Here is a 27,843-nt window from a genome sequence, read left to right as displayed (position 1 = left end):
GTGCTGTGCTGTCATTCTTGTTGCCATGCTTTAAATACTTTTAAAACTATTTCACATTAGTGTTGTTTTTAATATAATAGATTCTATAATTGTTTTAACTGTTATTTTCTTACATATTAGGGTTGCTGTTCAGATATATTTTTTAAAAATGTGTTGTGAGGTGCCTTGGGTTCCACAGTGGGAGAAAAGTGGACTATAAATTAAAGAAATAAAATCAGTCTTGCTTTATTTCTGTAGAGAGGACCCAGGTTTGACATACATCATGTGAAATGGCTTAAAAGGCCAATTTATGAGCAAGTTGCATTTTGGGACACATACAAAGCTTCACTAACATTCCCTGAAGCTCAGCGAGCCCTGGTGGCATGAAGGATACAGAAACCTGTATTTTTAATTTGTTTTAATTTTGTTTTATTTATATACCACTATTCCAAAGATCATTTTCTTTCCAGTGATGCAAGGGGATTTTCAACCACTCCCTGGCCACTAAATGCAAGCCCCTGCTGCACTGTTCCCTCCTCGTATGTTGCTACAACTGTCTCTGAACTAATGAAAGAAACAACATCCACCCCACCATAGGTGACGATCAGTAAAACATTTTTAGCACCTATGCCATGCCCCAACCCCTGCTATACCTTGACTTCACCTGTTTTCTCAGCTTGGCTTCCCACAGCAATGTGGGGAGGGCTCCATCACCTTTCTGCAGTGGCTGAGGGCAATATGCAGGTTTCACCTAAGAATGGCATCCCCTAAACTCCCATTTTTATTATTTTACCCCAGGTATCACCCTGGGGTAGCTCTGTACAAAGCAGCTGATATTTTATCATAAGCAAGCCAGTGGAAGCTGAAGCCATTCCTCTGGCAGATATTAAATCTCTGCTAACCCACAGGAGGCATTTCATTTATTAAACTATAGGTTGGAAAAATTATTTCAGGCTTGTCACTCTGGCTAATAAAAAAAAGTAGAAAGCAGAGTAAGTTTCAGAACACACATCCCTTGCTCTCTCTATTTGGCTTTCCCATGGATATGCATATTATAAAAACATTAAGTAACAATTCACAAGCAATCACATTTAGATTTACAGACATTTTCAGCTTACTGATAAAAAGATCATTACCTGTGATGGATCATTTGCGGTCAAGTTTCTCCCCAGTACATTTTGTTTCAGTGCAAACCCACTGTTTCTCATCTCCGCTATTAGCTCCGAGGGGTGCATTGATGGCCCTGTTCACCAAAAATCACAGTTTGAATGTATCATTTATATCTCTCTACCTTTTTTGGACTCCACAGTGGGAATTCAGTTGAAGCTTTGTTAAGTAAAATCACAGCTAAATCAACTCAATAATCTTCTGCTGAGCAAATAATCAGATATGATTTTCTAAAACAGCAGTCTGGAGATTCAGAATAGAAAATAATTGCATTTTTCTTTAAGTGCAAGGGGATTCTCTTCTTATGTAACTTTGTCATGTTGAAAACAATATATTTTAGGTATTGTCTGGCTTTAAGCTTTTGATAAAAGTGCAAAAAATAAAGTAAGCTTAGAAAGCCAAGCCAACTTAAAGATTTAAGCACTTCCTGGCACAAAGAATAAACATGAACACCCACTTTCAAGAAGAACATGTAAAAGATGTTTTAAAATAATTTAATATTGTAAAAATTTAAAAATTGGGTTCAATAGAATTCTTAAAAATGAAATTCTTGCATCCATGAGGTATGGTCCATAACTAGAATTCAAAGGCTAAAAACACTTTGGAAAGGTAATGTTTTTTCTTCCTTCACTATGTTTAAGGTTGGTAGAATGGAGTGCTATTTCCTCCTTCTTTAATACATTTATTCAACTCATCTATTTACCCTATTATTCTTATATCTACACCAATATCAACAACACACAATTTCATTGTAACTTAGACTTCAAACCAAGGCTTGACACAGGTTATGCCTGTACTGACTTGAAAATCATTCAATCTATCCTTCTGACCTTAAGACAGGGATGGGGAACTGAAATGGGGCAGGGCAGAATGTCCCAGCCGCAGCCCTCCATGGACTAGAATAGATGATATCAGCTTCATTCCTCTTTCTTTTCCCTACACATAGAAGAAGAAGACTCTCCAAACACTCTCTGACAGAGCTTCCAAGGGCTCCTGGAAGGATTGACGGATTCAATGGAGCACCAACTGAGAGGAGCAACTGGCTTTCTTCCTCATGACTGGGATTCAGGCAGCTGCCACACTGCAGTTTGTAGTTTTGTTAGATATTTAGGCTCCCCTGGTCAGAGAGCTCTGATGCCCCATCAAACTACAAATCCCAGAATTCCATAGCATTGAGCCGTGGAAGTTAAAGTGGTGTCAAGCTGCTTTATTTCTGCAGTATGGCAGCAGCCTGTGTCCATTCCTGGAAGCTGGGATGGAGAGAAGGAAATGGAATCTCTGTGATCAGAGACAGTAGAAATTCAATTTCCTGCTTGCTAGTAGGAAGGTTTTGGGAAAAGGCACAGGGGTGTGGAATATCTAGAGAATTAGATATATGTCTCATCCCACACCCATTTTAAGACAATCCAAACAAATGGATGGGACCGTTTTCAACCAACCAGTCAACCAATGAAGGAAATTCAGTGTCCACTGATTCTTTTTTGAGTCTGCTGGTCCTTCTGGACACAATTTAGTTTCCTCAAGTTGACAGGTATATAGGAATTATTCCTTTATTTTTAGGATACAGTTGCACATTTAATTTTTCTCATTCTGTTTTTCCCCCACCACAAAGTGGGAAACCACCATTACAGCATCATAAAATCTATCTACAAATATTTTAGGTTTGTACTGTGCATCCACATTATTCCATCAGCTTGACAGTATCATTATGAAAAAAGAGGCAGTTTGCTCTTTTCATTCATTAAAACAATTTTAAAGGTCCTTGAACTTTACAGATATGAGGCAGTTTACTGATTTAATTAGAGCAGTTCACACACTACATATATATCATATTTTTTAAAAAACCCAGCAGATAAACAAAAACAAACAGAATCAGCCAATTAAGTGACAAAACACAAGTGTTTTGAGCTGGCAGAGAAAGAACTATAGTGATGATGCAAACTGGCACTTCCATGGGGACACTCATTAATCGTTTGGGCTATTAGGGTAGAGTATTGGGCTCTGCTGACAGCCTCCTATCATTCCCTATTACTAATTAAAGAATTATTACTAACAAAGCTTGTTACTCAGTAACATGTCCCGAAAAGGAAATTCCCACTTGATTCTCCTAATTTGCTCTTTCTATCAGCCACTTCCTCTTTATTAATGAAACCATTTTTGTTAAAAAAAATCTCACATGTGTTCTGAAGATGGCTGTATTCCAAGGATAAGCATCAGAGAGCCTTCTCTTCGTGGCTGCTCCCAAGTTGTGGAATTCCCTTCCCTGGCAGGCCCAGTTGGCTCCCTCCCTGTTGTCTTTCCAGTAGCAGATAAAGACTTTTTTTATTTATTTAAGGAGGCATTTGGTTCTTAGTATGCTGCAGGGAAATAGCTTTTAATGGGGTGTGTGTAGTACTTTTTATTTCATTCTGTTTTAATGCTGTTTTAATTATTTTTAACATGGAATTTGACTTCAAATCCAGTTTCTGGTTTAACATTTGTATTTAGAACTGTTTAGATACCATACAGAGTCTTGAATCCCATATCAGGACAAAGGTGGGATTGTAATTTATTAATTAAATTAATAGCTCTGTATGTCTGGATACTTGTTTCACTTTTCCCAATGAAAAACAGTGCTTGGAAATAGTAATATATATCAATTTTAGGAATTCAGAGAATGATGCCCCTTCTAAGATTCAATAAACAGAATAAGCTGTAAATAGATGCGACATTATTGCTAGATCCACCTATTAATTTTAGAGGAAGTTATTCCCATATGAGCAAGCTTATGAGTACAGGTTGAGAAGTTTGGTGCACATGCAGGATCATGTAAGAATGAAAGTTGTCAACCAACAAGGAACAAAGAAGGTGAACTTTGTAGATTTTCAAGATGTTGTGTCACTTTACTTCAGCTTATTGATTTGCCACCACAGGCTCTCTCTTCAGAAGTTGCAGTTGTTGTGTATGATTTCCTCAGTGGGATGGGTTTGGGGCTGAAGTTGTTTCAGTTTCTAATTTAGCACACTAAACACCCTCCTAACTGCTCTGCCAAGCTGGGCCCTGTAATCTAGCCTCACATTGTTTTTGTTTGTTTGCAGCCAAACAGCATGATGTCTGAAAACCAAAGTGGTTGTTAAGAAGGCTTTTGAAAAACAAATATTGATTTTGCACTAATACGCAGTTTAATTGTGAGGCCAATGCTGCATAATGTATGGAACAGAGAGGGAAAGTATCATTTATGTACTTTGTATATGAATGATATATGCCTCCTTTGTTCACTATTTAATATCAATATTAAAGAAGTTGCTGAATGTATGTAGCATTTTATGCTTGCTTTCTCAATGAAACACATTAACAGCATGCATTTTAAGTATACATATGCCTGTTACAGACTGCCAAAATAAAGCTGCTTCGGGTCTCTTTGGAGGTATGCTGTTTAAATGATGCATGCATCCTAAGAATCCGGAAGCTGCACCAATGCTGCACTCCAGTGCTTAGGAATGGAGTGTGGCTTTGGCACGACCTCTGGACTCTTAGGACCCATGCATCATTTAAATAGTATACCTCCAAAGAGACCTGAAGCAGCTTTATTTTGGCAGTCTGTAACAGGCCATAGTGATTAAATATATACAGTTGTTTCTAAATGAACAGTACTCTTTTAAAAAGTAGCAAAATGTCTTCCAGACATTTTTAAAGGTAATCTTTTGACAGAAGCATTTGGAGATTGTGTTATTATGCTAATGACTAACTGTAACCCCTAGATGTATTGTTATATACACTGCCAGTGTGGTGTAGTGCTTTGGAGACTTGAGTTCAAATCCTTGCTTGGTCATGAAAACCCACTAAGTGACCTTGGGCAAATCACACTATCTTGGCCTCAGAGGAAGGTGAAGGGAAACCCCTCTGATAAAATTTTGTCAAGAAAACCCCGTGATAGGCTTGCTTTAGGGTTGCCATAAGTCAGAAACAACTTGAAGGAACACATCAACAACAAATCATGTATACTTCTTATTAAATTATTAGTTACATTTATCCTGCCTTCCCTCCAATGAACTCAGGGTGGCATACATGGCTTCCCACCACTACTTTACTCTCTTAATAACAACACAAAGAAAAAATAATAAATAGGTCAGGCTGACAATATGTGATTGGCCCAATTTCATCCAGTGAGTTTTGTGGCTGAGTGGAGAGTTGAACTGGGTTCTCCAAAATCCCAATCCCAAGGCATATGTGCCCCAATATGCCTTGAAGCTGACCAAAAAAGGAACAGCAAAGATTCGCTCCTTTTTTGGCTGGGGAAAAGGTGGCTTTTCCTGCCCCACCATGGTTGACTGAAACTGCTCTGGCGGCATGCAATGAACGCCATGCCTCAAGGCCACCCATGTCTGGACTGTACTCTGAAGCCGCCAAGATGGCGGCTTAAAAGGGGCCGTCTGTTAAGCCCCTATGTTAACCAGACTTACTTTTGAGTAGATGTGCGTAGGCTTATGCTGGAAAAAGTGCAAGGCATTATTTAGGAAGCATGGGCGGGGGGAGTCATTACACTGTTTGTGTTTCAAATAATATGTAATTACTCAACAGCACACACACACACCCTGGCAAGAAAGTATAAAAATAACCACATAAATACTCCTAGATATGTTAATAAAAACAGTTGTAACAAATGGTGACATAATGCTAGCACAAATGTTTCAGTGCTTGAGGAAACCTCACTTTCAACCTTGCACAAGTGTGAGAAATACTTTGATTCTACTTGTGAAGTCTACAAGTGTTTTCATTACTCATTATGCTAGCTGTTGAGTAGAACCAATTCTAGGATATGTCTGCCTAATTATACTGGGAATTGCATGCTGATAGATATTACAAGATTTCCATCATGTATTTCAATAATAGGTACAATATAGGGACCCTGTTTGAGCATGACTGAGGGACAAGGCAAGATGACCTGTTTTTTGTTTGCCCCACACCAGTAGCAGCTGTCCTATAGCTTAGATAATGGCACACAATGAAAATTATAATTCTAACTGTTGCCATCACTATAGGGCTTGAATAATATCATATGATGAAGAGTCATGTTCTCTAAGCCAGCCTTGCTTCTCCCTTGTCCAACAGCAGCACTGACAAGGATTACAGGTAACTTTTTGAAAATTTCCAGAGCAAGGGAAATGTAATCAGCATAGCAAAAGATTATGAGAAAAAATATTTTACTGACAGAAGGCCACAAAGAGAGGTAGCTTTGTATGTTTATGGCAGACTGCATATACAATTCGATCTTGAAGAGCTTTTGCACAAGACCAGTTCTACCTTTAGACAAAGTGAGGTGACTGTCCCAGACAAATAACGTGAGGTATCATGAAAAAGTACATTTTAATTTTTATAAAATTTATGTTGTATTTTTACTGTTGAGAAGGTGAAAGATACAGTGATTTATAGGATTTTCTGCCTCAGGTGCCAAAATAACATAAACAGCCTTAGATACTTCACTTGATTTGAGCAGTGGAGGGAGCTAGTTGCTGCTTTGCCTCAGGCAGCAGAATTCTTACATCTGGCCTTGGTAATACAGGTAATGAAGATACCTGTTAGCTTTAAAGCCACGCTATGTAAAGAGATAATTTTTGCACAAAACTCAAATTTGTATTAGGAAGTTGAACAGTTGTTCTGAAGGATAAGAAGTGATCATGCTGCCCTCTAGAGGCTAGCTCTATTATACAACATTGAGTTCTACTAAAAACACATCCCTTGGTTTTGAGACTGACACTCCATAAAAATCCATAATACTTATCAAAACCAGTGGCCTATTGTGAAATATCATCTGACTGCTCTAAGATAACTCACTTTGCCTTGCAGTTATACTCATAAATTTTACTAAACACATTAAATTACTGGAAAACATTTTCCTTGTGGCTGATGTTTTTATCCTGTCCTGTCCTGTCCCCAAAACTGAGAGGTGGATTCACATGCATATATATACAAAAGACATGCTGAAAAGTGTAATGCAAAGCTTCCCTTTTAATGCTAGCTAAGATTTTGGCAGAGAGTGTAAGACAAGTGATGGACAAAAGTTCTTCGTCACACTTTTGTAATAACTCTAGTTTCTGGTTCAGGGGCCAATTTTTAGCTTTAAAAAGCCAAATGATCTGGAACTGTAGTACACATTTTACCACATGAACATGTCATTGTCCAACTATTACTATTACCTTTAGAGATTATTCTGTGTGGACCTACATGTCCTGGGTTAGGTATATACCTTTACTAGAGAATGGTTTGTTTTTATGGTGACATCCAAATTATGGAATTCTCTCCCTGGTGAAATACTTCTAGTGTTCTTTCAAGTACTGCAAAAAGTCTGTCTTTTTAAACTGTCACTTTAATCATACTTAGAATGTTATTTTAACTGTAGTTTCTTTCAGTGTAAGTACCCAAGAGAAACCCCTAGGATGCTATGTGTTTTGGGGTACTTTTTAACATGTATACTGTACAGTTATATTTTATTTTATAAATTTAGCTGAGGTCCATATTGTTTTAGATAATTTTTTAAGCTGTCTTAAGGACTTTTAAGTTGCAAGCTACATACAAACCAATTCAGCTAAATGAATACTCGCAGCCACAGCCATACTGATACCACCAGGATTTACCACTAAAAGCAACAAAATGCTTTTAATGAGGCTGATGTGCCTTCTAAATTATAACGTTGTACACATGAAGAACAGTTATAGCTGAAAATTTTAGCTCAAATATGTGCTGGCATAAACTTAGCACAATCAGGAATACACAATCAAAGCACTTCTGGCAGATGGCCATCGAGCCTCTGTTTAAAATCATCCAAAAAAGGAGAGTCCACCACCATCTCAGGCAGTGTATTCTACTGTTGAGCAGCTCTTACTGTCAGGAAGCTCTTCCTAATATTAAGTTGGAAGCTCTTTTCCTGTCTGTTTTAACTGATGTAGTGTGTCTGTTAATTGTTGTTGTCCCCATGGGAGAGGCAGGTAAGAAACAACAACAATAATTCCTACTGTCTCACTTGCAAACCAGTATTGTGTATTCCCTCCCCACACTTTCCCAAGAGAAGGGATTTTATAGCATTGATGTTGTTGTTTTTATCCAGCAACAATAATTTTAGCTTATCCAGTTTGATATTTCTCAGATAACATGTCACATCAGTCATACTTGGTATGATTAGTATAACAGACTACTGTAGTTCAATTTAAACTGGCACTAAGGTTGTAGACATTCTGAAAAGCAATTACCACAAAAGTGATTGTGAACATTACGTTTCCTTTAGTACAGAGGGCATTAAGATGACATGGATCAATATTATAGCATGAAGCCTGGTGAATCCTAACCCCATAGAATTTGCTTGTGGAAAAGAATTCCCGATCAAATTTCAGTCTCTTCCTCTATTCTAGCTGTCATGTCCTCTGTCCTCATTTCACCGTCACTGTCTGCAACTCTGAGTTGAGCTGTCTTTGTTGGGAAAGTGGCAAGAAGTTGAAAGGAGATAATGGCTTAGGAAGGAACCAAATGAAACCTGTCTTCTAAGAACTATGCAGCACTAGAGAGCAAGAATGAAGGGGAAAGGGGTAAGAGGAAGAAGAGATTTGAGTGCAAAAGGGATGACATACATGAAGGGAATCCATATGAATTTATAGGTGACACAAAACTGGGAGGAAAGAGCTAACACCTCAGGAGACAGAATAAAATTCAAACCATCCTGATAGAGCAAAAACTAGAGTGAAACAAACTTAAACTAAAGATAAATAAATACAGACTTCTGCATTTATGCAGTATATTATTTTAACCCACATCCACACAAATACATATATAGGATTGGAAAATAAATGCCTTGGCAGTAGTATATATTAAATGATTCTTAAGATCACAAGAGCTAAAAAAGAGCCAGTAGTGTGATCAACAACAGAAAAAGTATTTTGGCCCTTTGGAATGCAGTCATCAATATTAATAACCTATAGCCCAACAGTTTTACCCAACCTGGTGCACTGGAAATGTTGTGAAATACAGCTCTCATCACCCTGACTGTGGCTGACCCATTTGTAGCTTGAGAAATCATGAACACAGCAGGTTGGGGAAGGCTGAGGAAGACAAGGTAGTATTTTTAAGCACGGCTGTGTGTAGAATTCCCCCCATGCTAAAATCAGAAGTTGTGCACTCAGACAAGCCAAATTATATGTACTAACAAAAGCTGGATTCTGTAATCAGTAAAGCTGGCATGTTAAAAGAACTTCATATAATTTTTCCTATTTTGCATAATTTATTCTAATTTTCCTAGTCAAAGGAGGGGAAAGACACAAAAGCCAACTCCAGCCAGTATATACCTGTAAGTACTTCTCTGGTTTCTGAGATTTCAGAGGATACTGCCCACACACGTTCCAATCATAACTTCTTAGCCATAAGACAATAAACTTGTTTTCATTGAGTCAGAAAGTGACAGCTGAGATTTGTAGGAAATTCAACTCTATATCTGATACTGTATTCTCACTTTACTGCAGCTCTGTAGCATTGCAGAATACAGCAAACCTTTCTTCTGAGTAAATGAGGTCTCAAGTGAAGCCTCAAGGCCTTACTTTAGTGGCTATACGTACAGTGTCATTAATGCTAGTGGTTACACAGAAGAGCACTGGATAAGGACACTGTCTACTGCAAGCACAAAGCTCTTATGAACTTGGTCTCTGTGAACTGGAAGTGCAATACTCTAGCAGAGGAAAGATGGGAGTTTCTGAGAAAAGGCAGCAAGTCCAGAGGGATGCAAGAAAATGATGCTGTGATGCTTTGCCAAGGGAACCAAGATGTTTAAGGATAGCCTCTGATTACCCAGAGCCATCTATTTATAAGATATTGCAAGTCCAATGGAGAAAGGATCCCAATGTATGAGAACAAGTATATCAAAAGAAACTCCCAAAGAGAAGATGACTAAATGGAAAATGTCTTATACTGAGCCAGGCTACTTGTCCACCCATTCTTGTCTGCTCTGAGATCACTGGTGTTTTTTACACGCTATATTACAGCAAGCTGAGACAACTATGGAGGGCTGGTTGTGGGGGGACATTTTAACCTTGCAGGGACTGCACCATCACTCCCAACGTGACCAGACATCATACCATATCACTTCCAATTTTGTTTTTTCCTGTTTTTCAGCGGAAAGAGTGCAACACTGGGAGCCAGCATAGTATAGTGGTTTGAGTTCTGGACTATGATTCTGGAGACCAGGGTCCAAATCCCAGCTCGGTCATGGAAACCTACTGGGTGACCTTGGGTAAATCACATTCTCTCAGCCTCAGGGGATGACAACCCCCCCTCTGAAGAAATTTGTCAAGAAAACCCCATGATAGATTCTCCTTAGTGTCGCCATATGTCAGGAACGACTTGAAGGCACACAACAACAAGCAATACTGGGAGGGTAGCTTGAGGCTAAAAAAATGAATAAATGGTTAATTAAAAAGGGGGCTCTAGGAGCTTCAGGGACTGCTATATGGGGCCCTACAGACTGCATGCAGCCCACAGGCCTACCCTTGTGCTATGGGCAAGCCCTGTTCCTTACAGTATTTAACATGGAACATTTTATTAGCAAAAAGAAGATTATTGTTCTGGAACATGCTTGCAAATCTTCCTTGGAAAACTCAATATATTCTAAGCTGACATCTTACTGAAATGACAGCTACAATTTTCTCACTACAGTTGCATATACCACCTGTCATAATTTTCTGAACAAGACATGGCTGTCCATATTAGTTCTTGCAGCATTAATAGCAATATCAGGCATCAGCCTATATAAGGTGAAGGAGTCCTCTTTGTGGCTTCACCCAATGAGTCTTTTCAACACCAAACAACAGTGATCCTGGAAAGTGCACAGCCATGGGAAAATATAAGGAAGCCATGAACAGTGGGGTGGAGTGGGGTGGGCTGGGGGTGAGAAATATTCAGGCTTAGCCTTGTTGGTCGTGCAGCAAAATACAACAAAATACAAAATCCACAAATAGCAATTTATTTTTTGGGCCATCTTCAAAGAATAAAATGAAAAGTATGCTATCTTCTGGTGAAGGTACAGTAAAAGTACATTGAAGTTGCTCAACATTTTAACTTGTATTGTGGGATGAGAAGGCATAAGCACAGCATCTCTTGCACAGCAGAGCTTTGGATCAGGATCCAATTCCCATAATCAGTTAGTGAAGCAATGTGAGTGCAAGACTGTGAAGAATCAGGGGGTTTCATCGGGCAAGGCTAGGAAGAAAAAGAACAAAGTGTTTGCATCTGAAACTGGGCTCTAGTCCATGTAGTCTCATAAGAAATACATTAGTCTTTAAGGTACCACAGAACTCTTGTTTTTGCTGCAATAAATTTAAAACAGCTATACTTTTGGGAAAAGTTAGCAATTTTAAAATATACCAGACAACAACTGGTATCAGTTTCTGATTCGTTATGTCATAAATTCAACCTAATTTAGGATATTCCAAATAAATAAATAAAGAGATGGTGAACTTAACTCCTGCTGTGATAAATTTTGATAAATTATATGAGTGCTAAATGTTATGTGGCCAGTAACTATTGTATAAAATGGTTATGTAACTTTTATACATTGGTCAGTTTACAGTTGATGGTATCTAAAAAGATTCCTAAGGTTGTGGCTATATACATTTATCTTTGATTCTATATGAAAACAACATATGTGAAAAAATGCTACAGTTTTGCATTGTGAAATTATGTACATGGTCCATCTGGTCTTTAATTATCAGGAACACCGATATGACTGTTGACAGCCATTATAACAGCATCTGACAAGGTGCTGTAGTCCTTGGCTGTGATCTGCAATGGATTCTTCAACAAAAAGAGTCATTAGGGAGCTGCATATAGATGTCATGTTTACCCTAAGTAGAGTTATGGTTGGATTTACTTGCTTTGCAGCAACAAAAGTTGGGCAGGATTGTGCCAGCTCAGCAGATCTATTTTGTTGATTATGCCCTTAAATGAAAAGGTATGACAGAGGTGAGACCAGTGTGGTTCTCAAGTTTCTGTTGGATTCCAACTCATAGAATCATCACTCCCAGCAGATCTCATCAGCATAGCCAATGGTGAGAAAAGTTACAGTCCAACAACATCTAGGCAGTCATACAATCCCCTTCCCTAGCAGATATCTAGCTAGGAGATTCCTTAGGAATTAAGACATTCCCTCACTGAAAGATATTGCAGCAAGAAAATCTGAAACCGACATTTGCTATTTTTCAGATCTGTATATTCTAAGTAAAATATAAAAGGTAAATTTAAAAAAATTCAGGAGGAAATGTACACACTTGGAAAAGAGAAGACTGAAGAGATGGTCTTGCATTTCTTATGACCATTTAGTTTCATTTTGCTCCTACAGCAATTTAGAGTGTGCACATACACTACTAATATCAAATCTGGTTATGTCAAAAATGATTTTATTATTGTTATTATTTCATTATTTTAATTACTTCCATCCTGCTTTTCTCCCAAGTTAGGGACTTGGCAAATTATAAGCATTAGGATTATAAACATTAATGCTATCTCATCAAGAGATTTAATACCCATTTGTACAGTTAAAATTATTATATGTGTTTCAAACTTCAGTCCAGCCCATTCAAGAGACATACTATTGGGTATAAATAATATGTTGTGTCTACTACAAAAAGTATTCATAGCCATAGATTAACTGAAAAACTGCATTTTGAAGTTACTGTAGACAGAACTTTTAAGCAGATATATCTGAAAGCAAAGTACACTTCAACTAAAGTGACATATACAGACAAGACAAAACAGAGAAGACTGAGGTGTAATCATGAAGCAGCCCCAATTCAGGGCCACACTAGATATTAAGAGTACATTTTAAGACATCTATGGTACAAATAAATGAGACATACAAATTACATGAAAGCTGATCTAATATCATTACATTCTGTTCCCATTCCAATCCATTAGAAGTCAGAAGGCAAGGATATAATTTGGAATGCTGCAAGGTCTACTATTTTTGAGACAAAAGGGCAACTAAAAATACAATATATATATATATATTTACAACATCTCACTTTCTGTCCCATTTGGCCTTCAGAAGAGTCAGAAAAATGGCCCTCTTCATAATTAGTATAAGTATCTGGTATGTGCCAATAGTTAATGGAAAGACAAAGGATTGAATTAGAAGTAGGAATGTCTTGGATGAAATTGACTATATACTTCACTAAACCACCAGTGCCAATTTCAGCCTAACTGATATAGTTCTGCATATAGAATTTGCCTTATCTTGATTATGAACATGGAAAGTAACGGTAAGAACAGTAAAAAAAAAAATCTCTAAAACCAGCTTACCCTAAAGAAGCATTTTGATTGCCTAATTTAACTTTGTAAAGGACATAGTAAAGCTTATAGCTGGTCTCAGTAAACCTCGCAGCTGGAACATTCTAACACTACCATGTAGCTTCCAGTGATCAAAGTAAGTTACTTTATATGTCAAACTAAGATTTCATAATGGAAATAAATGCATCACCAGGGGGGGTGCAGTTGTCATGAAATAATTACACTCCTGGGAGATTACAGACAAGCCTGTACCCCAGGGGTGTGATTATCCCATGATAACCACATCCAGTGAAATTGCCTTATTGCAAAAATAATCTCCATTCACCAGCAAGATATATTATTCAATAGGAGACTTTTGAAAGCAGAAAGATTATATTTTTTAAAGTTTGAATCATCAACTGGATTAGCACTACAGTCTGTATACAAAGGGAAAAAATGAAATCCACCCAGACAGAGTACTTGTTATTTCCTGTTTGCTACGGTATAGAGCAGTGCTATTTTGTATTGTAAAAAACACAGACAACCATTCTTAAAGAACAAGGTACTCATTAGCACCAGACACAAGCTTGAATCTCTATGAGTGCAATCATCCCAAAGCTATTATATATGAAGCATGACAACATAAAATGTACAAATGGGATACCAACATACTCAGCTATCCATGTGGGTGCATATCAAGATCACAACAAGGACTAAGTTCCTACTAAGAATGGTAGGAATGCCTTGGATACGTAATTGCTGGTAACATCTTTACACATATAGAATGTTCCTCTCCATAGAAGAGAGCTGAAAATCTCCAGTTTGGCAGAAATTCTGCAATGGGTCAGCACTTCAATCCAACTGAAGTCAGTGAGCCGAGATATATGAAAAGCTTTATGATATACCTTTCCTCCTTCTTCATTTGGAAAGTTATGGTTTTCAGACCATCCAGAGAATGGCTTTGCAACTCATATGGAGAGGACAATCCAGATATCCTATAGGCCAGGGCTCAGAGAACAAAGAGCTACTGGATACAGAAAGTGCAGGCATACAAGATGTATTGCATATATTCTAGTATATTCAGGAAAACATGAGTTGGCAGGGAAGAGGTATATGGTGAATTACATAACAGGATACACATGCCACACATAAAGGAAGAGACAGGCTTCAGAGTTAATTGCATCAAATTCAAAAGTGACTTTTTAAAACACTGTTACATTGTCTGGAAATGAGGAACAGTTACAATGTTGTTGAGTTTTGTGCAAGGACACATTGTGTATTTATACAAAGTATGCCACTATGGAACACTAAATGATTTAACTCTTCCTTGCTTCAGGTTCAGGCAAATTAAGTTAGTCATTAAAAATCACATCAAACAAGCAGAGACATCTGTGAGATAGGACTCTGAGAAGGAATTGGGACGCCTGGAAATCTCAAATCTAAACTTCCAAATTTTCTCTTAGTTTTCACTGGAACTGGGAAAAATACAGACACTCTGTACAGTGTTGGAAGGACAATTAGCAGTTAGTAAGGATGGACAGCAGACACACCCATTTGCCCATTCCTATTATTATTATTAACCTTTATTTATAAAGCGCTGTAAATTTACACAGCACTGTACATACAATCTTTTTAATTGGATGGTTCCCTGCCCTCAGGCACTCTAGGGATTCGTACAAAGAATGCTGGATGTAACAAGAAAGGCTTTTGTTTATGGTTTACATATTTAAGTTTAATGCATGTTGGTTCTAACATATGAACACCAAGTATTCAAAATGTTGGGGATCATGGCAGTAAATGAGGATACCGGTCTCCCAAAACCCCATCATTCCTCCAGTGCCCATCATAATCTAGAGAGGATATCTACACAATGCCGGTAATATCCTTCCATTTAACATGGGATTGACAGAACCAGAAATTACTTCCAGCCAGTTCTAGTTCTGACTCCTCCCAGGCTAAAACAGTTTTTTTGGGGGGAAACATGGCAAAATTACCCCATGACTTAAAGATGGGACAAGTGGCTTTTTAAAGATTCCCTTTTTAAAGGAAAAAAATGGAGTCAGGGGTATGGGGGGCCTCCAAGGTTGGTATTGTGTGACATCTAGAAGAAGCTCTGCCTAATGGTCTATTGACTATAATAAAGGATTTTGTTGTTGTCTTTGCTGTAGAAGAAACTCATCCCCGATTCAGACCACTCTTTCCCAAACTCTGATAACTGAGGGACAGGTGTTTTTTTTTTAAAAAAAACTGAAACACATTGTTCTTGGGTTCCAATCCTATGAAAGCTTACATGCCCATTGAGCTTAGCTGGGCTTACCTTTGAGTAGACTTTGTGGTGACTCAGGCTGTATCCACACTGAAGAAATGTTACAGCTTCTTACCAGTTGAACTGCCATGGCTCAATGCTATGGAAATTCTGGGAATTGTAGTTTGTTGTTGCACCGGAGCTCACTTACAGAGACACAAAACTACAATTCCCAGAATTCTATAGCATTGAGGCATGGCAGTTAAAATGGCATCAAACTGGACTAGTTCTGAAGTGCAGATGCAACCTCAGTGAAGCATAGCGTTTAGAATGCTGAATGGGGATTTTGGTCACCTGGGTTCAATTCTCCACTCAGCCAAACAGATTCACTGGATGACCACTAACTTATCTTGCCAAATTGTTGTGATGATAAAATGGAGAAGAATAGATAGAACCATACATAGAACCCTGAGATCATTTGGCTTATTGACAAGCTCGTAATATACTAACCAATAATCAAGCCAGACACACATGGGTTGCAGTGGGTAGGGCATCTTCAACACAGTATAGTTCAGTACAGTCAATACTGGCTCCTACCATCTTGCCTTCCTTTTGGTCTGTCAGTGGCTGGAGTGAGATTTATGATTTCTGGCATGCCTTTCCTCTGTAGCATGGGTCACATCAGGAAAACCAGTGCATCCTTCCTTAGAATGATGCCACTCTCTACTACTGGTAGTACAGGGAGAAGAAATCAGTGCTGCTCCCAGTAGGACAGGACTACAAACATCTTCACCACATCAAAATTTTCAATGTACAATTCAGCTGTTCTTGCAGTACACAATTTGGGAATCACTGCATTAGATGGCCCATGAAATCCATCACCAGAACAGCCATTATTCCTTTCAGAGAAGAGGTACTAAAGTACTTCTTCAAACCAATTTCCCAAGGAGAGGAAACATCTGATCCAAAGAGGAACTGTCAAATGATTTTAAAGCACAATCAGGATCACAACATGACAAAATGTAACACACTTAAATGCAGAGTCTTTGTTGTTTAATTAAGCTGCTAACAATCTATATCACCCACATGGATTTGAGAAAATATTTCAAAGTATCACACATCACAATCTAATTAAAATACATGCTAAGTGCCTACCTGAGCCATCACTGGAAACGGAGCTGGCATTAATTCCGGAAAGGCCAAACAACGGACATTCTCGGTCTGTGTTTACATGGCCCCATTTGTGACATTTTATGCACCTCACGTTCCTCACCTGTAAAAAGATCATATTGGCATTTCTACAATTCAATACTTTTCTATTTCCCTCTGTCCAGTGAAATTATTGCATAATAGAAGGTCAGTAAACTATTATGTACACCACTGAACACTGCAAATTCACAGATATAGGAGTTGGGGAAGAGATGCACAAAACTTGCCTGGATGCCAAATGGCTGATCTCTGATGTTCATGTCATCTTTGGCATATCTGTTAAATTCAAGAAGACAAGAAGATATATATAACTACAGAAAAAGAACATTGCTGCTATCTTTTACAGAAGACACACAAAAAAAGAAAAATAAAGGAGAGGTTCCAATCAATCAAAACGCAAGTTTATAAATGAGTTATGTTAGATAACCTGCTAGTTTAAGAAGCTCCAAAATTTGCATTTCGACAAGATTGTCAAGACTTTAATTTTTTTTTAAAAGAGATATGATTTCATAATTTAGATTGTTTTTACTGATATACTTCTGTGCACTATTTGTACTGACTTTTATTTCTCTTGCCAGGCTGTTAGAACTTTGGTGTGTTATTTTATATGATTTGTCAGGTTTTCATTTTTTAGGCAACTCTATGGACTGTTAAGTAGAAAGGTAGCATACAAATATTCCTAATACATATATAGGCAGAGTTGGAGCCTAAGGTATTTTGGATGAGTAGAAAGGCATTTGCAAGGTGGCCTCTTTGAATTCAATGGATTACCTTTCATTGCAGTCCCTGCTGCCCAACCCCATGCTGCTTTGGAGGCAAGAAAGTTCTTTTGAGCAAGCTGAGCTTTGTTCATGGTTTTCTGGATCTAACAATGGTGTGATTAGTTCAATAAAGTTATTAGTTCACTAAAGCACTGCAGAAATATGGCACCATTTTAACTGCAAAGGCTCAGTGATATGGAATTCTGGGATTTATAGTTTGTTGTGACACCAGAGCTGTCTGACAGAGAAGGCTAAATGCCTCACAAAACTGCAAATCCCAGAATTCTATAGCATTGAGCCATGGCAGTTAAAGTGGTGTGAAACTGGACTATTTCTGCAGTGATGATGCAGCCATAATCACAGACGATTAACTGTCAATGGGGCTAAACAGACAAAAAGAGGTGCTTTCAGACTGAATTGAAGGTGTGGCGTTTAGATGACACATGCCTTGAAGCCAGTAGGAAAGTGCCCGCTAGGCGCCTTAGACAGAGAAAAGCCATTTCAAATAGAAGCAGTTCCCCCCCTCCTTCCTGACTTGAAGCCATATCGTGTGGTCATGACATGAGCACTCCAGCTACCTTGGGAACCGGCAGTACGGTTGGTGAGGTTTCAATGTGGCTTCAGAAAAGGCAGCTTCAAGCCATTTTTTCCTGCCCATTTGTTTCACCCCAATAATACACTAAGTGTACTATATTAGGTTTGGTCAGGCATTTTTTGTATTTATTTGGCTTCCCTCAGTTTATGAATTTAATATTTTTTAAGATCGAATATAGAGCTTGTGGGCTCAGATGATCCATATCTGAACAAATAAAAAACATACTATAGTTTCAAAAGAGAGTTTTGGGTTTGTTTGTTTTTAAAATTGCATTTCAGCCATGATAGCTGAAACTATTAAAACCTCACTCAAAAGTAACATGAAAATAAACTCTACAAATGACATTCCAATAATAAAGGAATAATTCTTACTTTTCACGTGGAGCTACTTTCTGCCATTCAAATTTGTATTCAGTTTCACCCTCTTGCTAAAAACAAACAACAACAACAAATAAAAATGAAATTGAATGCCAGATGTAAACTGTCGTTTGAAATTCATGCCCAATAAATGTAAGTAGAAATATAATAAATTGTCAAAATTACCTCTTTGGTCTCTTGTTTGATTATCAGCATGAATGGGAAGGAAAAGGATAAAGACAGTATATTAGATAAGACATGCTGTAAGTACAAGTGTTGAAACTCACATTTGCTATATCATACATCTGTAACAAATATTTGACAGAGTTTTTATGGAGTAAGTATTTAGTAAGTATTTTGGTTATTTAAATGTATTATTTATTTGTAATCATCTAAAGTCAAAGTTTGATTTCTACACTCAAAACAAAGGCTGCAATCTCATATTTTTATTCAGGAGTAAGCTTCATTGAATTTAGTAGGGATTTCTGAATACACATGCACAGGACTGTATTACAATAGTGTTTTCACAGTTTTCAGACCTCTGATATAATGTAGGAGTAAGAATGTTTATCCAGTAGTCTGTTTCTTTATACCGGGATGGAAACTGTGTGGCCACAAATTTCCCACACTCTTCACAACCTATCCCAAAAGCTGTGGACTCCTCTGCCATAAAAAATGGGCATGGGGAAAAGATTTGAAATTTACATCTTGTGTGGATATCAAAGAAAACTTCGTAAAAATGTTTTATAGATGGCACCTATCCCCCCAAAACTTAGCGAAAATGAGTAAAGGTAAAAACGACAGATGTTGGAAATGTAACGATGGTATTGGATCCTATTACCATATGTGGTGGACCTGTCCACGGGTTAAAATTTTTTTGGATAGAAGTCCACAAAATAATACAAGATATATTGGATGTTAAGATGGAACTAAGGCCAGAATTGTGCTTGTTAAATATAATAGAGGAAGTGAATGCAAGAAAGAAACTGAAACAAATATTGTATTTAATTTCTACAGCGAGAATAAGTATTGCAAAGAGATGGAAAGATAATGAAGTTCCGACAATAGATGAATGGTTAATAAAATCCGCCGAGGTTATAGATATGGACAACCTGACAAAATTGCTGAAAGAAGAAGTATATGAGGAAGATAACTTAAGTTGGAAATCCTTTATTGAATTTTGTGAAAAGAGATGGAAAGCATAAATATAAGCAAAACTACAGTTAAAAATTAAATTAAAAATAGGATAGTGAAAGGGATATAAGGCAACTAGTATAAAGAGAAAATATAGATATAAGGTTGACGTATGTATGTTATTTGTTAGAAAACGTAAATGGAAAGATATGTTTAGGGGAAGGGAAAAAATTAATCAGATGTACACTCTCAAAGATGAAATATTTCTCAGCATATGATAAGAAATAGAAAGACCGAGATGGTTCTAGGGAATAGATAACTAAGGAGGAACAAAGAAGAGAGCTGAATAAGTCATGTGAGAAGATGTGTGTAAGAGACATCTAGATGGTAAAGAATGATATGTGAGGGAAAGGGGGTGGTGGAAGTGAAGTAATGTGATAATATTGTAATGTGGAAATGTAAATATATATGTGATTTTTTTAGCTTTTCAATAAAATTATTTTAAAAAATGGGTATTTTATACTCCCAATGGTCAAAGCACCCACCCCCCTCCAAGAAAATCCCTGCCACCAAACTCAAAATAACAAGCAGAAGCTACTATCAGTAGTAATTTTCAGCCCATTTTCCTACCCCACATACTGTGGCCTGTTGTGAAGGGAAAAATGGCCTTTGGATTCACCTATAAGTCATTGTGTAAAGACCCCCAACTGAACACAAAAGGACATGTCAACTCTTTGCCTTTGTGCTACAAATTGCTAGGAAGTCCTGAACTTTACGGCTGTATTTGGCAAGAGCCATGATGCTGCTTTGACAGGACAGCATTTCTGCCAGCAAGTTGTGAGCTTTTTTTGCCATAAATGAACTACAAAAGGTAGCATTTCATTGGGACTTCATGTTTTTCCAGGAATAAGCCCATGCTTTGATTACATTAACTTCTTTACAAGCCATAAATTGACCTGAAGTCATCTAAAGCTTGCTTGAAATTACAAAAGCAATAAAATGGTTTCCTCTTCACAGTGAGTTGGATACATTCAAAAGAAATATAAACAGTGTGGGTGTGATCTTTAGGGATGTTTTAGAATAACTTGTATGCCAAATAATAAGCAGCTAACAATAAGCTAATTCAAGAATCCCTTACTGTTACATATTATGGAGAACACAGAATGAACCTGCCTTGAAAAGTCAGACTACTGACCCATCTAAGCCAGTATTGTTTACTGGCAGTAGCTCTGCTGGGTTTCCTACCCTTTCCTGGACAGACTCAGAACAGCTCCTGGAACCCTCTACAAAGTAGACCTTTCCACCAGGTTCTGGCTGAAATTTTCTAGCATTTGAAAATAGCTGTGATTCTTTAATCACATATAACAGCTAATCTTGATAGAAGTGCTCAATTTAGCATAATATGAGGATTGGTGGGACAACAGGAATTGGGAAAGTTTGTTGGAATTAAAACAAAATGGTCTCAAAGACTGTATTTACAACGTAAAGTATAATTTAAAATAAAACTAAATTTACTAAATAAAAAGTTACCTTTCTTTGCTCCAGGTGGTGCCTCATACATAAAATTCAGACCATTCTTTACACGTTCATCCCCCATAAGCAATCTACATAGGACATATAATAATCCAGGATCATAAAAAATACATTGATACTCAAAGCAAGTTTTGCTTATTTAATTAAATAAAACTGACAAATGAAACTTCTAGAATAAACTACAGTTCATTGTTCAGTACTAGTAGTAGACCTTAAAGTATTGTCAGGTTTGCCTGTTGCTTTAAAATGTCAATTGCATTAAAACTTGCCATTAAAATCTTGATGAGTTCATTACCAGAAACACCAGTAAGGCACATGCATGCAAAAATAAATTAAAATTTTGTTTTCAGTGTTTTGAACAAACCACTGGAATTTTCTGATCCAAATAAATTATAAAAAACTGCCAGTCAAATAATCCCAAGTACATTATTTTGGCAGCAGTTTAACAAGGCATGGATCAGAAGTGTGGCCTGAGGCCAAGACCCTGAGAAGCAAAGAAGCAGTTATTCAGAAATCTGCAGATCTCAACCCTCTCCCTACTACTCCTAGCTACCTTTCTTCTGGAAAAAAATATGAAAAAATAAGAAAAAGTTAATTGCCTCTCTTGGAACCTATTGGGGCCAAATTATTACAAGTGTTTTATAAAACTTGAGATGGGTGTTTGGCTACTTCTAGTTTTTTCCCCTTTACTTCTTGGCAATTTTGGCAGATTGTGAGGCTCCTGGGACAAAAAATTACCTGCTGGACCCATCATAGTTGCCAGCTCCTGATGTGACATTTGTTTAGGATCTAGAGTTCTCTTTTCACATAATGGTAGTCAGGCCTATGAATTTTCAGATTTTCATCGACAAATTATAATTTTTAAATGAAAGCAAGAGATTATGAAAAGACTACTATTATTTGCTTAAAAAGTTAATTTCCTATGGCATCTTAACATATTTAAAATGTGAAGGGGAAATGGATGAAAAGAGGTTTTAAAGAAAGATAACTGAGTGGGTTTGAACATGCCACATGCCTGAGTTATAGGATATGGCAGTCACACAAACTCACCAATAAGGAGCAAGCACTATATAGCCAAACTATGCATGTCATGCTTGTCCTTATTGACTTATTCCAGCTGCTATCATATCAACAAAATGTGTCAAGATGTTCTGGAACATGATTCAGAATGTTTTGTGCATGTTTAATTTAACTTGAAATCACCAGGAGCTTATACTATTTTTTTATGTCTAGGCCAACTCTTTTCTTCAACATGGCTCTACTTCATTGAGGTTTTATAGTCACCTTCTGACTTTTGCTCTTTAAATATCACAATGATCAAAACAATATAAAAACAAATTCAATATGCATAATGAGGAATGGTAACAGTTAATGGAGAAATTTCAAATTTAGATGATTTTGCCTATCTCCATTTATTAAAAAATATGGTTTTATCTAGCATAATGTAAGATGAAATCTATAATCTATAATAAAATAATTACCTGTTATCATAAGATTCCTGCTCTTTAAGATATTGTTGCATTAACTCTTCTTGTTTCTTCTTGTCGTAAGATATTTTCTGTTCTGCCATCCATACCTAATTGATACAAATTTGATTTAAGTAACGTTCTTTCCTCCCACTTATATTTTACAGAACTTCATGATATACACATATTAAATTGAAATACTGTAATCCAGTCCATTACAAAGAGTGCTAATGTAGTCACAGTAAGTTCAGATAATAATCAATCACTGAATTCCACCACCGGCACATCAGACAACTCCTAGAGAAGAGAAGCCGGGAGAAGAGAAGGTTAAGAGGTGATATGATAGCCCTGTTTAAATATTTGAAGGGATGTCATACTGAAGATGGAACAAGTTTTTTTGTGCAGCTCTAGAAAATAGGATATGAAGCAATGGATCCAAACTACAGGAAAAGATTCCAGCTCAACATTAGGAAGAGCTTCCTGATGGTAAGAACTGATTGACAATGAAATATGCTACCTTAGAGTGTGGTGGAGGTTTTTAAACAGAGGCTGAATGACTATCTGTTGGAGATGCTTTGATTATGAATTCCTGCATGGCAGGGGGTTGGACTGGATGGCCCTTGAGGCCTCCCCCAACCCTGTGATTCTATGATTTCTTTTTCTAGAAAACATTTACTGTCATGCTAACTTAGTAGAAATTGAGTGACCCTTACCTGAAATGTCTGGCACCTAAAGTGTTTGAGATTTGAGATTTTTATTTTGGAATATTTGCATATACAGTTGGCCCTCCATTTTTGTGGGGGATCCGTTCCGGACCCCCCCCCCCCCGGGAAAACAGAGACTTGCCAATATTCAAGCCCCACAGAATAGGCTTGAATGGGGTGCATGTCCGTGAGTGCATGTAGCAGGGGCATGCCCCATTGGAAATTACTGAGGTTGCCCCTCCATGAATATTGAAGACCACGGACCTCAAGTCCACAAGAAAGGAGAGGAGACTGTACATAATGTAAAGATGGGACCCAAGTCTAAACATAAAATTCATTTATGTTTTGTATACACTTTATAAATAAAGCCTGAAGGTAACTTTATACATATTTTAAAATAATTTTGTGCATGAAACAAAGTTTGTGTTCACTGAACCCGCAAAAAGCAAAGGTGTCTCTATCTCAGCCATCCAGGTGGACAATTTTGGATTCTGGAGTATTTTGGTTTCTGGGATTCCGGATAAGGGAGACATCCTGTAGTCTCATTTACTGCAGTGGGGTTAACTACCAAGAAATTGAATTTAGGGTAGGATAATAACCATAGAATAATAGAATCATAGAGTTGGAAGAGACCACAAAGGCCATCCAGTCCAACCCCCGTCCATGCAGGAAATCACAATCAAAGCATTCCTGACAGATGACCATCCACCCTCTGTTCAAAAATGTCCAAAGAAGGAAGAATTAATTTGATTAAATACCAGACAGACAAAAAGACAACTATGAAATATCTCTAAGTTATAAGTAAGGAAGTAATTAATGTGTTTGTTGTGTAGTTTGTAATCATTTGGTGTATAGGGATGAATAGCATTAGTATGTATTATTTTATTTTTGTATCTGTGATTTTAAACCAATAAAAACTATTTTTAAAAAATGTCCAAAGAAGGAGACTCCACCACTCTCCAAGGAAGAAATTTGTTCCACTGTCTAACAGCCCTTACTGTCAGGAAGTTTCTCCTAATGTTGAGGTGGAATCTCTTTTCTTTTAGTTTGCATCCATTGTTCTGGGTCCTGTTCTCTGGAGAAGTAGAAAGCAAGCTTGCTCAATCCTCAATATGACCATACCTTTAGCTCCTTTCACTGATCTGAATGCTACAGAGCATTTTGGAATAAAACGTTTTGTGGCCAAAATGATGGATTTTGCCATGACCTGTGGATAAGTCAAGTGTAAAACTTGGAGGCTCCTTCAGTGTGTGTACGTGCGCACGTGGCAAGAGGGACTCTAATTGAGGCTTTTTGCTTCAACAGCAATCAATCACCCAGGGCTATTTCTGCTTGGCTCAAGAGAGAAAGAAACTCTCTCCCCCAGCATGGGGAAATCTGAAAGAGCTGCCATCACATTACCATACTGACCTGTAAATAAGAGGTCGTGCAGACCATCCCTATGGGGTGGTCTGCAGCCGCCTTCAACTCCAACGGATCGGGGAAGCAGCTACTGCACCGCATGGCCCTGATCTGGGCTTTCCAGGGCACAAAAAGGAACTGCAAAAAGCAGCTCCTTTTTTGTGCCCTGGAAAGGGCACAATAGCTGTGGCTCAAAGGTGCTCCTTTGGTGCTACGTCATGTGGATGAAGCAACAGTGGAGTGCCGTGATGCCACATGCCGTGTGGAGTGGTGTGAGGTATCACACCACCCTGGGAGCGGAGTCAGGGCATTCATCATGTGGACACCATGCCCTGACTCTGCCCCCAGGCCGGCCTTTATCGCCAGTGTGCACAGCTCCTAAGTCAACCTGGAATTTTGGAGTCAATTTTTGGACATGAATATTTTGACTTATAGAGGAGTGTATACGGTATATAAAATAGGTGTCACAAAAGATTAAGGCTGGTATTCTGTATTGCAGTTACAGATTCATAACTTTGAGTTATGAACACTGCTCCAGATTCAGACTTATATAAAAGCATTACATCTTGCAAAATTTTCACTTTTACCACATGAAACCATGTACATTTAAATACTTTAAGCTGTGCATATGATACTGTAATTTAAAGGTATAATTTTAATTTTGCTTGTTTATGTCACAACTATTACCATTACAGTCAGCAATATATGGTAATTATAATTCCCTCATCAACCTATTTGAGATGTCGGGCTGGAGAAGTGTTGAAGATACCGTGGACAGCCAAAAAGACAAACAAATGGGTCCCTGAATACATCGAGATGACTAAATTGAGGCTGTCATAGTTTGGCCACACCATGAGAAGGCACAACTCATAGGAAAAGACAATAATGCTAGGAAAGGTAGAAGGTAGTAGAAAGAGAGGAAGACTGTACACCAGATGGCTAGACCCAATCAGGGAAACCATGGGTCTGAGCATACGGGACTTAAGCAGAGCGGCTGAGGACAGAGAGTCTTGGCGATGTCTCATCCACTGGGTAACCATGAGTTAAGATCAGCTTGAGGGCAGTTAACAACAACAAAAACATTGATATATGGGAATTATGAGTCACGAGTAACATTAGTCCCAAAAACATGATTAAAGATTCTCTATGGTGTGGTAATGGGAGGATGTCAATGGGGAGGGGGTGACACCATGAGTTACCCCACCAGGTGACGCCAACCCTAGTGACGCCACTGGTATAGTGATGATAACATTAGTAAGGATGACAATGGTTTGAGTTGTGGGTATCATGTTACAGTAGGGTTTCTAATGGAACAAAAATTGATCCGAAACACACTGTAGAAACAATCCAGTTTGATTCCACTTTAACTGCCCTGGCTCAGTGCAAGGGAATCCTGGGAACTGTAGATTATTGTGGCCCCAGAGCTCTCTGATAGAGAAGGCTCACAAAGCTGCAGTTCCCAGAGTTCGCTAGCATTCAGCCAGGGCCATTAAAACGGTCTGAAACTGGATTATTTCTGCAGTGTGTTTTGGACCGATGAATCTTCTGGGATCATGCCATGCAATGTTCAATGTGTTTGGGTTTTAGAAGCAAGAGCGTACAGCACACATTTGAATCTCTGCGGGTTGACTATGTAGCCCTTCCCCTTCTCCATCTGTATAGTGCACCGCACCTGATATTCGTTGTTGATCATGTACTAACCAGGGCTGGCCCTACTTAGCTTCCAAGATCAGAGAGGATCTGCAACCTTTCAGGTATTTTGTTGTGTATGCCTCCACGTTATTTTTTACTTACAGCAACACTCAGGATTCAGGCCAGGATAATAAGAGAGCCAGTGTGGCATAATGGTTTGAGCACTGGACTATGATTCTGGAGAACAGGGTTCGAATCCCAGTCAGACATGGAAACCCACTGGATGGATCTTTGGCAAGTTACATTCTCTCAGCCTCAGAAGAAGGCAATGGCAAACCCCCACTGAAGAAACTTGCCAAGGAAACAACCCTTTGATAGATTCACCTTAAGGTCGCTATAAGTCCAAAATGACTTGAAGACACACAACAGCAGCAGCAAAACAAGAGAGCCAGTGTGGGTAGTGGTTTGAGCACTAGACTAGGAGACTAGGACACTAGGAGACCAGGGTTCAAATCCTGGCTAAACCATGTAATCCCACTGGATGACTGTAAGTCACACTCTCTCAGCCTCAGAGAAAGGCAATGGCAACTCCTCTCTGAAGAAATGTACCAAGAAAACCCCATGATAACTTAGCCTTAGCGTGGCTGGAAATGGGGAATGACTTCAAGGCACACAACAACAAGAGGCAGAGAAGACCTTGTCAAACTACAAATTCCAGGCAGTGGTGTCAAACTGCATTATTTCCACAGTGTAGATCAGTGGTCCCCAAACTATGCCCTTTAAGAGCTTTTGGACTTCATCTCCCAGAAGCCTCAGCCATGTTGGCCAATAGTCTGGGATTCTGGGAGCTGAAGTCCAAATTCCCTTAAAGGGCACAGTTTGGGGACCACTGCTTTGGATGCACCCTACATTCTACCTTTAACCTGACAATTCCCATGTTCTTCTCCTTCCTTCCAGGGGCGCAGGGTGACCAGGGGTCCTCGCCACAAAAGAGGACAAGGCACCGCAAAATGTAGGGCAGTCAAGAAAAAAACGGAGGAGATGACCAAATCAAAGCTCGAAACACTTAACAGAAAGATCAATTCGTGCTTCTTAGCCTGGGTCAAAATGGAGGACATGACCAAGCTAAATACACTCAGCATAAAGATCAATTCATGCTTCTGAGTCCTGCTCAAAATGGAGGACATGACCCCATAAAAGCTGAAAACACTCTTATGATCCTCTTGGGATGGAGGTTATTATGGTGGCTATTGTTTGGCCGTAATGTAGGACAGGCCGAGGAGGCGGTCGTGCCTGGTCAGGATGGGGATGAAAACAGGGGGAGAGCGTTGTGCCTCTTCTTCTCTGCCTCCCTTTCTCTTCGGAGGGGATGATGAAGGGAG

General features: G+C 38.4%; 1 protein-coding gene across 1 annotated transcript in view; it reads right to left on the bottom strand.

The window, feature by feature from the left end:
• The window catches only part of LOC149313738 (corepressor of RBPJ and splicing regulator-like), a 34,121-nt gene that overhangs the window by 6,102 nt on the left and 176 nt on the right, over positions 1–27,843 (bottom strand). Inside the window, exons 2-9 of the mRNA XM_089519724.1 lie at positions 22,740–22,834; positions 21,256–21,329; positions 21,006–21,008; positions 18,778–18,788; positions 18,607–18,662; positions 17,107–17,155; positions 16,826–16,943; positions 1,116–1,222 (exon numbers count right to left, since the gene is read on the bottom strand). Coding sequence (XP_089375850.1) covers positions 1,116–1,222; positions 16,826–16,943; positions 17,107–17,155; positions 18,607–18,662; positions 18,778–18,788; positions 21,006–21,008; positions 21,256–21,329; positions 22,740–22,834 — 513 coding nt within the window. The remainder of the gene's footprint in view (positions 1–1,115; positions 1,223–16,825; positions 16,944–17,106; positions 17,156–18,606; positions 18,663–18,777; positions 18,789–21,005; positions 21,009–21,255; positions 21,330–22,739; positions 22,835–27,843) is intronic.

This window comes from Sceloporus occidentalis, unplaced genomic scaffold (genome assembly GCF_023333645.1).
Source record: "Sceloporus occidentalis isolate IW3139 unplaced genomic scaffold, rSceOcc1.0.p SCAF_4, whole genome shotgun sequence".
Taxonomy (NCBI): domain Eukaryota; kingdom Metazoa; phylum Chordata; class Lepidosauria; order Squamata; family Phrynosomatidae; genus Sceloporus; species Sceloporus occidentalis.
This window is presented reverse-complemented; position numbering and strand designations above follow the sequence as displayed.